Below are 13536 nucleotides of genomic sequence, written 5' to 3'. Positions count from 1 at the left end.
AATGATATTTTAAAATATATTAAAATAGGAAACCAATATTAGAAATTGCAATAAGATTTCACAATATTACTGTTTTTTTCTGTATTTTTGATCGAATAAATACAGCCTTGATGAGCAGAAGAGACTCCCTTAAAAAACATAAAAAATCGTACTGATCCCAAACTTTTGAGCGGCAGTGTATATATAAAACAAAGCTTTTTTTTTTTTTTTAATGGAGTCATGGACCTGTGATTCAGAGCATTTGATAAATTGTATGGTTGCACAGAAAACAGAACTTCCCAACTTTAACCCTCATAATGCATTCAAAAAATTATTTGAATGTATGATTGCATGAAATTTATAAGAACATATTATCTGAGAATTATCAGTATTAACCTTGTTGGAATGAATGGAATTAAACTCATGTGTTTGCATTTAGAACAATTTCTAGCAGCATAGGCTATGAGCCTGTGGTTTAGTTTTACTGTACACGTACTACACCGTTTTTTTAGCCTGCTCAATACATGGATTTATATTCTAAGTGTCAATATTGTCACATTACTTCATATTTGTCACACACACAAATATTTGAAATTTATATTTAATAAATCAGCTAATAAAATGGCTTGCATTTCAACGTCACACACTTCCTTTTTTTAACAGGACAGATAACTACTGCACATAGATATCCGTCTATGAATTAGGAAATCGCTGAGCATTTTTTAGCAATTCCTTCCAGGGCCTTCATTGAGCACACATTTGCGTGGTGGTTAACACCACTGTGATAAGCTTTTTTCCAACACTGGAGTCAGTGCAGCAGCCGAGTGTTAGAAGATGCTCAACTGATGTTACGCTGGCAGCTGATAGGAAGGCCACCGGCCCAACAGGGGCTTCTGAACAACTGGAATCTCCCACAGGTGTTGTAGAGAACAGCCAATGACAATGTTAGAATGTAACAGAAATGAATATCAAATATTTCAAGAACTTGAACTTGAAATTCTTCCCCTGAATTAGAGTCACCAACATAAAACAGCTCTACATTAGGACAGTTTTTACAAGTTTTTTATTCAGCTCAAATCTGTGCTCACAGATGTTTTAGTCTTCTTTGTAAATAAAAAAGAAAGGAGGAAAGAAGAAGAGTGAAGAATGCTGGAAATGTCCCTTCCAATGCTGCAGAAACAAAGTGGATCAATCAGTTCATTTTATGAACAAGAGCCAAAAAAACAGTGCGTCTTCAGGTGTTACTACTCCGATTCATGTCAATTTTAGCATGTTTTTTATTTTATTTTTCATTTGTCCATTTCTACTCTTATCAGAACTCTTATCACAATCTGCAGCGACTGGTTTCATAACATGTTGATCTTTTCCAGGAACTTTGGAATCGCTGTAATATGTGGGAAAGAAAAGACCGCAAAGTCTCGGGATGAACTAGAACCACTGGTCTTCAGGAGTTTGTTCTGGATTGGAGCTAAACTTTGCAGAAAATTGAGACCAGCTCGAAGACCATCCATTGCTCAGCCATGGACAAGAATATCTAGAACCTGTGGCACAAACAAGGCTAACCAGGGCAGAAATATGAGGTAGGCCATCTTATATTATTTGAGCATCTGGAACCTTTCCAGTTTGACCTTGCACTTACCCATACAAAATATACTTTAACTGTGGTATTTGTTACAATAAGGCTGAAATTGCTTTATTAATAAGTAGTTTAGTATGAATTGGTAACTAGCAGCCTTATACATGCCACAAATCTAATAGTGAAAAATCTATTTCTTTAACAGATAATTTATTATAAATGTATTAGTACTTCGTTTGTAGCCTTCTAATTTATGTTATAAACCACCTTTCACTCATACTGCGGAGATAGTTGCATGTTTTGGATGAGAACCTTATCATAAAAGCTCCGAATGCATGATATGTGTCTGGCTTGGACACGGTGTAAATGCATTCATGCCACCTCTGTATTGCAATTTTTTTAATTTGTTTTCACTGGAATTACCGGAATAGCCAAACCTGTTAATCAGAAGGGTCCACATACTGTATGTTTGGTCTTACTGTATGCTGCTTCAGATGCAACTTCTGTGCTGAAGTTGGTAAAAAAAGTTTTTTTTAACTTCGCTCAACTTTTTTTTTTTTTTTTTACAGTGTATAACACTGTTAGGTTGCTAAAGAAACATTTAACTTTCATGAACACCCTAAAAGTGCCATTTCAGGCACTACCCAACAACCACACTTTGTTCTGTGTAAAAAAAAAAGGTCTCCTTTATTCTATACTGGTGTTTTTGGTCTAATATGTAAATAAATGAGAGGACCAAAATTCAGCTCTGCTGCAAATTCTACAGTAAAAGTATACAGTCCCTAATTTAGGTTATGAAAGCAATATACTTTGCCGTTTGGAATATGACTGGAGGTATATTTCCTGAGCACCAAAAGTCTTGATGATTTATGGTGTGTAACTGAGATGCACTTGGTTAACAGCGTAGCTGTCATTAGGCTGGACACTCATAAACACAGTATAGGAGCGCTGGAGGAATGAATTGAACACAGGCCATGCATTGCTTATCTTCATCATTTGTTCTCGCAACGGCCAGGGATTTTGAAGGGCTCATAAATACGCAGTCACTGGAGAGGTCATGATACAGCTATCCAAATAAGAGTAATGTGCTTGATGACATTACTGCAATGCTTAGTCCATTAATTTATATATGTGTGTGTGAATGTACAGTCTCTGCCAATTTATGGAGGAAAAGTGTGCCTTTTATCAGCTTCCAGACATGTGTTTTCAATGTACTTGAAAGCAAGAGTACAAGTGTACTCATGCCAAAAGCCGCCTTTTTATTTGAGCAGCAAGACTGTCTGTAACAAAAGAGCTACTTTTACCTATAGTTCACATATCCTAAGACACGGAGAGGCCTTTGATAAACTGATAAATTGAATGGTTTTTGATCCTGTGAATGGTATTCTTTGAATCATTGTTTAGCCTTATGCCATTTTTTAAGCAAACTTTGAGTAACTAAAGATTAGGAATTAATTATCAGTTACTGCTACACTTTAAGATATCACTGTAATAAAATTCCGTAAAATTTACGGTAAAAAAACGGCAGCTGTGGTTGCCGGAATTCTACCGTAAAAAAATACGGTAACGACATTTTAGGTTTTACCGTTTTAACTTAAATTTACAGTTAAATACCGTAATTTCATTAACTGATATAATGTTAATATACCAACCTATTAAAGTACTGAAATCTGTTTTGTACCTTTGAAATATACTGATAACCACCAAATGCAGGTGGTGATGAGAAAGTCACATGATGAACCAAAGCCCATCACAAGCAGCTTTTAAATAATAACATATATAGAAGATGCACAGTGTCATTCACACTTTACGCAGGGAATTCTGGGAAAGTCAGTTTACGGTTTTTCCCCTGTAAATTTTACAGGAACTTACCGTTAACCATTTAACAGGTTTTTACTGTAGCATTTTGACAGTTTTTTACCGTTAAAATCACAGTAATTTTTTACAGTCTACACTTGTTTTTTAGTTCTCAGAAAATTATTATAATTTGTATTTTGCTTTGAAATATCAATATTCTACATTGGCATCAATGACTGAATGCTTGGCATTTAAGGATCAGTAATAGGACTTGAGATATTCATTTCTGTAAATATTCATTCACAGGACATCATCAGCCTTGCTGAGTTTGCTCCCCTCTGCGTGACTCACCGCCTGCCCTGTGCCAGGCCTTGGGAAGACCGTTCCTCGCTGGGCTGGGATCAATCCCTGCTGGCGCATTACTGATCTCACACAGTGCACACACCACCTGACAACCTCGTAAAGCCCCGGCACTCAGGCAAAAGAGGGTTTGGACTGGAGGTTTACAAGTTTGGATGGAATTCTCAAGCATTGCGGGTCACCGGAGCATGAGGGAAGTAGTGCTCATACCACCTCAGCTTTAATCAGGTCTAAATGTCACATCAACCACAGATGTGCATTCCAGATGTGAAAATAATGAGATGGACAGAACAGAAAAAACATTTTTAACCTCTCTGAGGGAACCTTTGTATGTTTTACTGGTTTGCACTTAGACCATGCCGACCTTACGTTGCTCAAAATCCTTTACATCTCCTCATAACAATTTTTTAAAGCACATTCAAAACAACTGACACTGAGGGTGGAATCTCACGAAAACATGTCCAAATCACATTTTTACCATGAAAGCAAAAGAAAAAAATATAATAAATACTAAAAGAAAAGTTTTTACATTTTTCTATACATTTTACTTTTAAAAATATTTTCCATTCAATTCTTGTAACTGTAATACAGTATTTAAATTTGCTGATTTAAATAATTATTAATAATTGTAATTATTATTATAATTTATGATTTATCTATTTATTTATATTATATATATAATTATTATATTATATAATTATATATAATTAACAATGATGATGATTTTTTTAACAAAACACAAATTTAGTACAATCGACCTTCATTGTGAATACATTGTCACAATGCAAAAATATATAAATAATAATAATAATAACAGGCTCAATTTCCTTTATGCATTATATATTTAGTAAAATATGACTTCTTCACAGGTTTTGTGAGGTGCACCCACTGTTAATAGAATCATATTGATGTTCAACTTATGTAACATCACAACCAGAACCAAAAAAAGGTGATGTATTAAGCCCCCGACAACAATTTATGAAGCTGGCCAATGAGATAAGACTAAAGCCTGGCCGATACTCTGGCTTTACGGTAAGCAGTGATTTAAGACAGATCATTTCAACTCTGAAATATGACTGTACCTCAAGCAGTCACAATCAGAAAACATACAGCATGAATCAAGCAGAAAGTAATATACCCAAAGCAGGTAGAGAAGATGGCAACAGGAGACAGGAAGTTCCCCCTGAGTGAGAAGTCCAGTAACTTCTAATAAAAAAAGACCAATATATGGTGCTTAATTCAGTGTCCTCGGGTTACATGTCAGCTCAGCGAGAGAGACATAGTATGTATGACAGGTGATGTGGGGGAAAGAGTGAAGGAGAAGTAGGGTTGAGGCCCTCACTTTTCAGGGCCCCTCTGTAGATTCTCTTCTTTCATCTGTGCACCTGTTTCTCATTTCCTGGTCAGGCATGTGAGAGTCGTCCAGCACGGCTGTCAGAATTCGTCAGAAGACGATTCCTCCACCGTCCTCCAAAAGCGTGCCCCATATACTCTTAAAGGTAAAGTGTGTAATTTCCACACCGCTAACAACACCAAAAAGTATAGCGACAAACTTTTTTCAAACAAGTTTGTTCTGAAACAATCAGTCTTCCATTATTTGGACACACACACACACCCTATTAGTTGAGTCAATGTTATTTAGACTGCTCAAACAAACGGATGTAATTACATTCAATGCCAGCAGTGTTGCTTAATGGTGAAATATGTAATGTTTTATTGGAAAAATATTTTATCCTATCCCAGTTCAATGTGCAGCGATAACTACTGCATACAGTAAGGAACCCCCAAATGTGTAAATACTGTAAATGTATACTGTATACTGATTTTAAATGTATCCTGATTTTGTTTATACTGCCATTTGATAAAGAACTTATTTCTTGACCATTAATCAAGTGCATTCTAGTATGTGTGCAGTTCAAAAACAACCCGAACATACTCCATCATGTTATCATAATGTATAGTAGGGAAGTAGGCTTATTCTGATACGGGTGCTGTCACAGTAAACTTGAAAACGCCTGTATTAGATTATGCCTAATTGTGTCAATAACATTTTGTTTGTTAACATTAGTTAATGCATTTGTTAACTTATAATCAACAAAAATAATGATAGTAATAAATATAATAATGGACAATTCAATAATAATAATAATAATAATAAATAATGAACAATATGTTTAGAACATTTATATATCTTAGTTAATATAAAAAAAATTTAATGTAAAGTTTTACAGTAACATTTTACTATAAAGTCCCATGATTTAACATTAATGCATGAACTAACAATGAGCAATGTATTTGTTAAAATATTTATTAATCTTTGTTAACGGTTCATTGATGTCAGAATGTGTCTCCGCGTCCCGTGTTTTCCCTCCTCTCATGTCCTTATTTGGAGTTCCTGTCCTAGTTTGTCATCATTAGTTAATTCGTTTCCAGTCCTGTGTTATTAATTATCTCGTTTTCCCCAGTGTTCTTAAGTCTTAGTCGTATGTTTGTCAATGAATGTCACTACGTGTATAGCCTTAGTAGAATGTATGTCAATAAAGTGTTTATCCCGAAGTTCCTCGTCTCCCTGGAGTCAGCCGAGTGTGTGACAATTGATAGTTCATGATATCTCAGGTCCATCAAATAATATTAACAGATACAACTTTTGATTTTAATAATGTATATTATGTTAGTAAAGATTGAAATTAAAATTAATAAATTGTTTAGAAATATTTTCCATTGTTCTTGTTAAATAATGTAGTTAATTAATGTTCGAATGAATATGAATTAACAATGAATAATAGTATAATATAAATTCAGGAAATGCTGTAGAAAATTGTGTGTGTGTATATTAACTAATTGCTCAGCCTCATGTTGTTCCAAACCTGTATGAGTTTCTGTCTTATATTGAACATAAAAGAAGATATTTTGAAGAATGCTGGTAATCAAAAAGTTGATGGTCCCCAATGACTTCCATAGTATTCCTTTCCCTACTATAGAAGTCAATGGGGACCAACAACTATTTAGTCCTTCAAAATTCTTCAAAATATTTTCTTTTGTGTTCATCATAAGAAACTTACACAGGTTTGGAACAACATGAGGGTAAGTAAATGATGACAAAATGTCCATGTTTGGGTGAACTATTCCTTTAAATAATGATAACAATTTGAACCATAAAGTGTTAACATTTATTAGAAATTGTTAAGTTGGAAAAGTGTCCGAAGCAAAGCTCATCACATAAAATCCTTAAACCCAGTTATTTAAGTGTCTCTCACGCACACACACATGTTTGTTTTTGTGAAAAGTGGGGACATCCCATAGGCGTAATGGTTTTTATACTGTACAAACTGTATGTGCCCCACTCCAACCCTACACCTAACCCTACCCCTTTCAGATTTTCAATACACTCCATTCTGCGTGATTTATAAGCGTTTTGAAAAGTCACTTTCTCCTTGTAATGCCTATGTCATACTCTTGTCATTATACAAATTTATGTCCTCATTTGTCACAAAAACGCGCGCACACACACACACACACATCTTTACCCTTTGTCTTAACACATGCTAAAGCAATTAATACAACAACCGTCTCCTCACATTTGTCCCCATGATGTTGCACTGAGGCCTCTGTTTCACCCTCCACTGCTATGCTCTCATTCCTCAGCCGGCTCTCCTACACCCCCTCCATCCCCCTCTCCATCCAGGGCCCAATGCGCTACATCATCCACCCCCATCCACACCGCGCAACCCACCTCATTTCCCTCTGCCCATCACACCCGCCACATGTCTGGCTTTGATCACTGATCCGCCGCTGTGGGACTGTGATGGGTGTAGAGGCCTGGATCTCTCCCCCTGGTTCCCCAAAGAGACCTCAGCGCTCTTCTGAGCCCAGCTGCTTCCTCTGCCTGCAGAATGATGGAAACGAGCAGGATCAGAGCGTTCAGCGCATCACTCACCGATTTGCTTAGAGCAGCGTTTGTTGAAATGATGTCTCCTGTGGTTATTGCATCATGCAGCCGCTAAATGCTCTGCACACTAGAGAATGTGAACTGGAATCAAGCAAAGTGATAAATATGCTTCGATTGTTGTAAATAATGTTGTCATTTTTTCAAATGATTTTGGTCCATTGTGTAAAGTGAAATTGCTTCTCTGTGGCCTAGTCATGTAAAGGCCAAATACACAGTCTGTGTAATTTATGAAAAAAACATGAGACTGTTGTCTTTTGTCCTGGTACACATTTGCCCTAACAAATAGAACAAAATCAAAATGTAAACACGGACATATGTCTGCTAAATGACTAAATGTAAATGTAATGTAAATATGGTATTTTTATTATTATTATTATCTTTATTATTATTATTTTATTTGGGGATATTTATAACACTTAGTTTTAACTTTTTGTGTGTTTGTTTTTTGCTGTATTTATTTGCTGTATTTTGAAAAAAAAAAAATCTGTATATTTTATATATATATATATATAATATATATATTCCCACATTTATTTGCTGCATATCAAAGTTGGAATCTACAGCTTATACCTAAGCTGTATAAATTATTATAAAATGTTATAGAGTGCTGTTGTTACAAGATACCACACTAGGTTTTATGCATTTTAAATGAAAAAAAGTTTAAAAATTTAAAACATTTAAAAAATGATATATTTCTAGAACACCAAAGAAGTTGGAGAAATTATTGAACAAATATATAAAACATAGGCTACGAAAAAAAAAAAAAAACTGTGTGTGCATGCACCGAAAAATGGTAAAAATGGAAAAAAAAATTTCAAGTAAAAAATGTCGCTGAATAAACCCAAATACATTAACTTATACCACCAAAGCTATATGGGTTAAATCTGGCAGAAATAGCTCTTTAATGTAACAGTTTCAGGTTATATTTCTAAAACACCAAAGAAGTTGGAGAAATTATTGAACAAATATATAAAACATAAAAATCGAAAAAAAAAGAAGTGTGTGTGTGTGTGTGTGCATCTAATTAAACAAGAAAATCAGCTGTTCCGGGTAATAATAGCTTTGTTCATCAGTTCATTTAACATACATTTACCAGATTATTCATTATTTTTTGCTGGTAAACAGCATGGTTTTTATATACCACTAGCAACGACCAGCATGGAGAATCATATAATTTGAGATGGTCTTTCCAGCAGGACGGGTTAAAAGTTAAATAAAAGTCCAGGTTTTTTGAGAGCGAGTCTCTTGTTCACTGCTGTCATGTCGCGGCTCCGCTGTCAAAAACCTCCTTGATAAACCACAGCTGCTTCCTCTTATAGACAATGTGAAGTTTCTCAGTGTTGCTCTCAGATCACTCGACTCCTCAGTGGATCATTTCATCTAGCTGTCTGAAACTGGGAGAGCAGTGAAACTGAAGTTTCATTTTAGATAGTTCAAAAGAGTACCAGTAAATACACAAGAAACAGCACAGGTGGGCTGCAGTGCTGGTGAAGTGCTTTACTTTGGCTCATGCGAGGTCATTGGCTCAGGTCTTTGTTAGGTTGGACCACAGTCAGTGCATGAGTTTACTGCGGTTCACACTCGGCCATTAATGCTGAAACACATTGAACACACATTCTTTTCCCACACAGATGAACACACAGCGCATGAGACCAGCTGCAGATAAGCCCTGATACAGGGGATGTATTAGAAGCACATGCTGATGGGACAAAGGACAGCAGAGAGCTGTGGGAGAGCATGACGACAGTGACAAAATGACCGATGAATGGTGGCAGAAGAGTCAACGCACCCACAGCGTGTAACAACAGCAAAACAATTTGTAAGCAACATGTGAAAATGATCTTCTTAATCAGCATTTTTGTATAGATTTCCAGTAGAAACATCCTTTATTGAAGAGCAAATATGAAAAATAATAGAGCTATATATTTTGACTATTTTTTTTGGTTTTTACTGTATTTTATGTTTAAATGTTTGTTTGTTTGTTTGTTTGTTTTTTTTACTGGAAAAAATGTCAGAATACACTAATTAAAAATTATATTCTCAATAAAACAAACTTTTAGAGAATAATTGAGATTTTTAAATGTTTTTGAAAAAGCCTCTTATGCTCATAAAGGCTGCATTTATTCAAAAATACAAACAGTTCTAAATCAGTAATAAAACAGTGAAAAATGTAGAAAATAAATAAATAAATATATATATATATATATATATATATATATATATATATATATATATATATATATAACTGTTTTCTATTTGAAAATACTTAAAATGTAGTTTATTCCTGTGATGGCAAAACTGAATTTTCAGCAGCCGTTACTCCACAAAAAAAAAGTTGAGCCAACTTAAAATTTTAAGGCAACCAGCTTCAGCAGATTTTTGAGTTTTCTCAACTTGTTCATTTTAAGTTTATACAACAAAATTTGAGAATCTCCCACAAAAATAAGTTGAGCAAACTCAAAAATCTGCTGAAGCTGGTAAAAAAAATTTTTTTAAGTTCGCTCAACTTTTTTTTTTTTTTTACAGTGCAGTCTTCAGTGTCACACGATCCTTCAGAAATCATTCTGACATCTTCTAACAGTTATTTTAAATTGGAATAATATTACTGTTTTTACTGTATTTTTATTTAATAAATGATGCCTCGGTGATCATTAACACTTATTATTATTCCAAATTTATCACCGGCAGTATATTCCCTGAAAATAAGTCTTAGTTTTGTTTCTCAGTTGTTTTTATTATTATCATTACTGGAGAGCATAATACGAATATTAATTGAAACAATTAATCTTTTTTACAGTAGGCCTATGCTGTTTATCCTTATCCTTATCATCATCATCATCGCAGCGGTGAACTTACTCAGGAAGGTTCTAATTATATGTAAAGGGGTTTTATAAATGACTTGTGTAGAAATGCTTGGCAATGGGTGTGAAACATTCCTAAACTTCCCATCTAATGCTTGTCTATTAAATCAGTGCTGAACCCCCCCGTATCTCCACAGCATGAAAGAGAACAGATGCAGAGGTCGAGCGAGGCCTGACACATGCTGAGAGTGACAGACGGACTTAACTAATTGGTCTAAACAGACAAGGTGACCATTACACATGCTTGAGTCTGCACGGCCTGATGGGTCCACTTACAGAAGCAGGACAGATGTGTCGTGAAGCCTACAAACCCTCGCTCTCACACACACACACACACACCCCTTTCCTCTCCCACCATTCCGTGTTAGTGTTTATGACCACACATACTAAAATGTAGGGCCAAGTTCCACAGGGCAAAGTTGTGTGTTTTATATAGAAAACACTAAAAGCGAAAACAAGCTGAGATCACGAACGAGAGCTTCGGGGAGGAGATGTGGAGGGTGTGCGTGTGAGACTCTGGGCTCCTGCGGGTGTCCTGCAGAGATATCTTATACCTGCCAATCCTTCGCTGGCTTTTTTACTGCTCGTGGTTTCTCCTCCCCAAACCCAAGTCGTTTTTACTGTTTTCTATTTTATGTTACTTGCTGTTGACCTTTTTTTCTTCCTCCAAGCCAACCTTTATGTGACATTATGGTTTTTTAGAGTGCGGTTGTCTGAGTCTTGTTCTGTCAGACAGATTGTTTCGGTTTTTGTTGCTGTTGTTTTGGTTTGTTGAGCAAAAAAACTGAGGTCATTTGGAAGTCATGACATAAGGTAGGTTTTAGCGTTATGTGAGGAGTACCATCTCACCATTTCAAGCGAGGTGCTACGCCTTTGACCAGCCAAATCACTAACTTTATTAGCCATGAAACCATTACAGGATAGTTCATGGTAAACTTTGAGTGAAAGAGATTCCAGCTAAAATGAATGTACTAGTAGTGTTGTGCCCCCTGCTGGTTAGTGCAACACATTGCATTTTCCTGCAAAAAAACCCCCCCAAAAAAACAGTCACCATGATGACAAGAAGTTTCACACTTTCTCATTTTATCATATCATGCTTTTGATCCTCTTAGTATTTGTATGATTCAGAGTGACACATGAGTCTGCACTATTGCTGAGTCGTAATTAATGGCTCTTAAGCACGGGGTCTCTTTGATGGACAGTAGAATGTTAAACCACACAGGGCCTCAGAAATGGTTAGAATGCGGAGAATGTTATGCATGTAGATGCAGGAGGATGGAGAAAAGGCCTACTGTAGCATATATGATATGCAAATGTCTAAGGCCTCCAAATTATCGACTGGATCCAAACTTTGCTGAAAAACCTGTTGCACACAAGCAGCTATGTCCCTTTTGATTTGTCTGATTTGTCGTCCTCCTTTCAGGTCATTGTACATGTGCTTTTACTGTGAAAACTGTTTGTTTACAAAGTAAATGTAAGAATAACTTTTATACTGATAGAAATTTTTAAGAACTTGTTTTTTTTCATATTCTCACTATATTAATGAGCCATAAAAGACTGATGTATCAAATATGATGCTCAACAAAAACACACATATGCAAACGTTCAACAAACAATAAAAAAATTTAATAAAATTTTTTTTCTGAATATACAGGCGTAAATGCTGAATGATTAAACGGTAAATACTATTAGAATGTGTTTCATATGTCTCAAACAAACGCAAATTGTTTGTAAACTACATTTACATGATCACATATAGATCACATATACATTTATGATTTTCTTTAATGTTTTAGTAGAACATACACACTATGTTACATATAAATGACACATTATTTATTATAAATTATACCAATTGCAATTTGAAAGCAATTTTACTGGTTGGGTTGCTCGAAATAATACTTTAGATTGCCAAAATACCAACACACACAAATTTAAATAAACACAAAAATACAATTAAAATGGTGATCAAAACAATGTGCAGCTCAAATGAGCATCTTATTCGCAGTAACAGCTGCATTTAACCTTTATTTAAATTTAATCAAACAAGTTTCACGGTTTCCTGATTATACATTCATCTCCAGGGTTAAAGAAATCTAAATAATAAAGTATTAGATGATTTTCAGACGACATCCGCGTTACCTAAATCTGAACAATCAGAGTATTGTGATCCTCCGCGCTTTCCGTCGTTCCCAAACAAACTTACTGTCAAGTTGAAGCGCGAGCTTTGGCGTATTATATCAAAACCGGACAGCCATCCTCCCGTAAGCTTCTGTGGGATGTTACGTTTCACTAAAAACAACGTGCACGGTTTTGTAAATACGCTTATTGAACTTAACCGAACTACTTTCTGTTTACTCTCACGTGCGGTTTTAATGGGTCAGAAGTGCTTGTAAGTGCGAGTAAGGGCGTGTGTCAGATACTTTCGCTTGTGAGGTCCGTTTTAAATCATTATTTTATGTCATTTAGATGCTGGAGTGGCAGTCAAACCGTCTGAAATGGATTAAATCATGCTGATGGAGGAACAGAGCAGGTATGTACTTATTTCTATTGTAATGTGTTACTATTTGAAAGTGCTTTCTGTCTCGTTACAAACCGGCAAGCTGTTATTTCCCCGTCCATTTGGAGAATGCGTACCCAGCTCTTTGCATCAGTTGTTCATGCACATTGAAGAATGAATGTGTTTGTTCCAGCTCTAGACAAGAGGAGGGCTCTAGAGATAAAGGTGTGCTCTACAGCTGGCAGGGCTATTTCTGCAGGGTGACCCCAGAGAGACTGCTGCTGTCCAGGCCAGTGCTTCATGCTGCACTGGGGACTTTACATGGACTTCTGCTGACAGAAGGTCAGAATGAAGAATGAAATGAAGATGAAATGACCTCATCATAATTCAATTGCATACTGTTGTAGTCGAGAGTTTACATGCACCTTGCAGAATCTGGCAAATCTGGGATTTAAAAAACAAAAATAAAAAAATCAGACGGATCATAAAAATTGCATGTTTTTATTAGTACTGT

The 13536-nt window shown here is 35.6% G+C and overlaps 1 protein-coding gene and 1 long non-coding RNA gene across 4 annotated transcripts in view; both read left to right on the top strand.

Moving 5' to 3' along the window:
* The first annotated feature begins 1352 nt into the window (after nucleotides 1–1352).
* LOC131547175 (uncharacterized) lies at nucleotides 1353–9279 on the top strand. Its single transcript, XR_009272864.1, has 3 exons — nucleotides 1353–1559; nucleotides 3659–5211; nucleotides 7358–9279. It is a non-coding gene; the product is annotated as an uncharacterized LOC131547175 (long non-coding RNA).
* Nucleotides 9280–12537: 3258 nt separating this feature from the next.
* Nucleotides 12538–13536, top strand: part of als2a (alsin Rho guanine nucleotide exchange factor ALS2 a) — a 28645-nt gene continuing 27646 nt past the window's right edge. For 2 of the 3 annotated variants that reach the window (XM_058787537.1, XM_058787534.1), the window contains exons 1-3: nucleotides 12538–12914; nucleotides 12992–13055; nucleotides 13216–13364. In XM_058787537.1, the coding sequence (XP_058643520.1) occupies nucleotides 13033–13055; nucleotides 13216–13364 (172 nt within the window). In that variant the 5' untranslated portion in view covers nucleotides 12538–12914; nucleotides 12992–13032. The remainder of the gene's footprint in view (nucleotides 12915–12991; nucleotides 13056–13215; nucleotides 13365–13536) is intronic. The other variant, XM_058787535.1, reaches the window with a different exon arrangement.

Source organism: Onychostoma macrolepis, chromosome 09, assembly GCF_012432095.1.
Source record: "Onychostoma macrolepis isolate SWU-2019 chromosome 09, ASM1243209v1, whole genome shotgun sequence".
Lineage (NCBI taxonomy): Eukaryota > Metazoa > Chordata > Actinopteri > Cypriniformes > Cyprinidae > Onychostoma > Onychostoma macrolepis.
This window is presented reverse-complemented; position numbering and strand designations above follow the sequence as displayed.